The 1,032-nt window shown below is 34.8% G+C and overlaps 1 protein-coding gene across 1 annotated transcript; it reads right to left on the bottom strand.

Annotated features, from left to right (window-relative positions):
• Positions 1-560: 560 nt before the first annotated feature.
• LOAG_19223 (hypothetical protein) lies at positions 561-798 on the bottom strand (the record flags this gene model as incomplete). The annotated part of the gene is made up of 1 exon (XM_020451876.1): positions 561-798. A coding segment is annotated over one exon (236 nt), but the record flags the coding sequence as incomplete, so codon positions are not given.
• Positions 799-1,032: the final 234 nt, after the last annotated feature.

The following is a 1,032-nucleotide window of genomic DNA, read 5'->3' as shown; positions in this document are numbered from 1 at the left end:
GAAAACTCTTATAATATCGGGTGATCATGAAAGATCGGATATACAGTCTGATTTTTGGCAGGAATTAATTTTAAAAAAATAGTCAATTCTGTTAATAATTACTGCTGTTATAATATATGGGATAGTAAAGAGAATGAAAACAAAATAGATCAGAAAACCAATGTTAAAATGAGACTATAAATTGGCATCCGTTATGACGGTAGCACTAAAGATACCGTACAACTTCTGATGCCTGTGCACTTTTTCTGTATTTCTCAAAGTATGCCAGAATTGCGGATGTGCTGTAGTTAGATCTAGAACGAATATTTTCTAAATGCTGCCTCACTGCGCCAAAAGAAATGGACACTTTACCGCAATTTAGCTTCCTTTTTTGCATGATCTTTCTGCATTGCAATATTTATTGAATTTTGCATTGTTGCTCTATGGTCGTGCATGTTTTGCAGCACATTTTCATCTGCGTTCTACTATTGCAGATGAAAAAAAACGTACTTAAAATTTTGCTAAATTTGCAAAACTAACGCGAATTTCCGAAGCATCCCTTCTGGTGTCTTTTCAAGTACTCCTTGCGACTGAAGGATTTGTTACAGTTTTCGCATTGAGATTTAGATTGATGTGGTTGATGATTTTTACTCTTGTGAGAGTAAAATGATGTGCTATGATTGTACTTTTTCCCACAATTGGGTTCTTTACATTCGTAAATAAATGGTTCGTCGTGCGCATTCTTGTGTTCTTTATATTCGTTGAGACTGCTCGTGCGCAAAGTACATCCGACATAAGGACATTCATAAATTCGCTTTTCTGAAAAAACTCTTATAATGTCGGGCGATTACGAAGGATCGGATGAACAAATCGAATTTTTGATAATTAATTTAAAAAAACAACCAGTTCTGCTAATAATTACTGTTGTTATAATATATGGGATGGTAAGGAGAATGAAAAGAAAGCAAGTCAGAAAACCAATGTTAAAATGAGACCATAAAATGGCATTTGCTGTGACCTTAGCGCTGAAAATGCAGCTCAACTTCTGATGCT

Source organism: Loa loa (assembly GCF_000183805.2).
Source record: "Loa loa unplaced genomic scaffold supercont3.3347, whole genome shotgun sequence".
Classification (NCBI taxonomy): Eukaryota; Metazoa; Nematoda; class Chromadorea; order Rhabditida; family Onchocercidae; genus Loa; species Loa loa.
The sequence above is the reverse complement of the archived record's forward strand: the minus strand, read 5'-3'. Positions and strand labels throughout refer to the sequence as shown.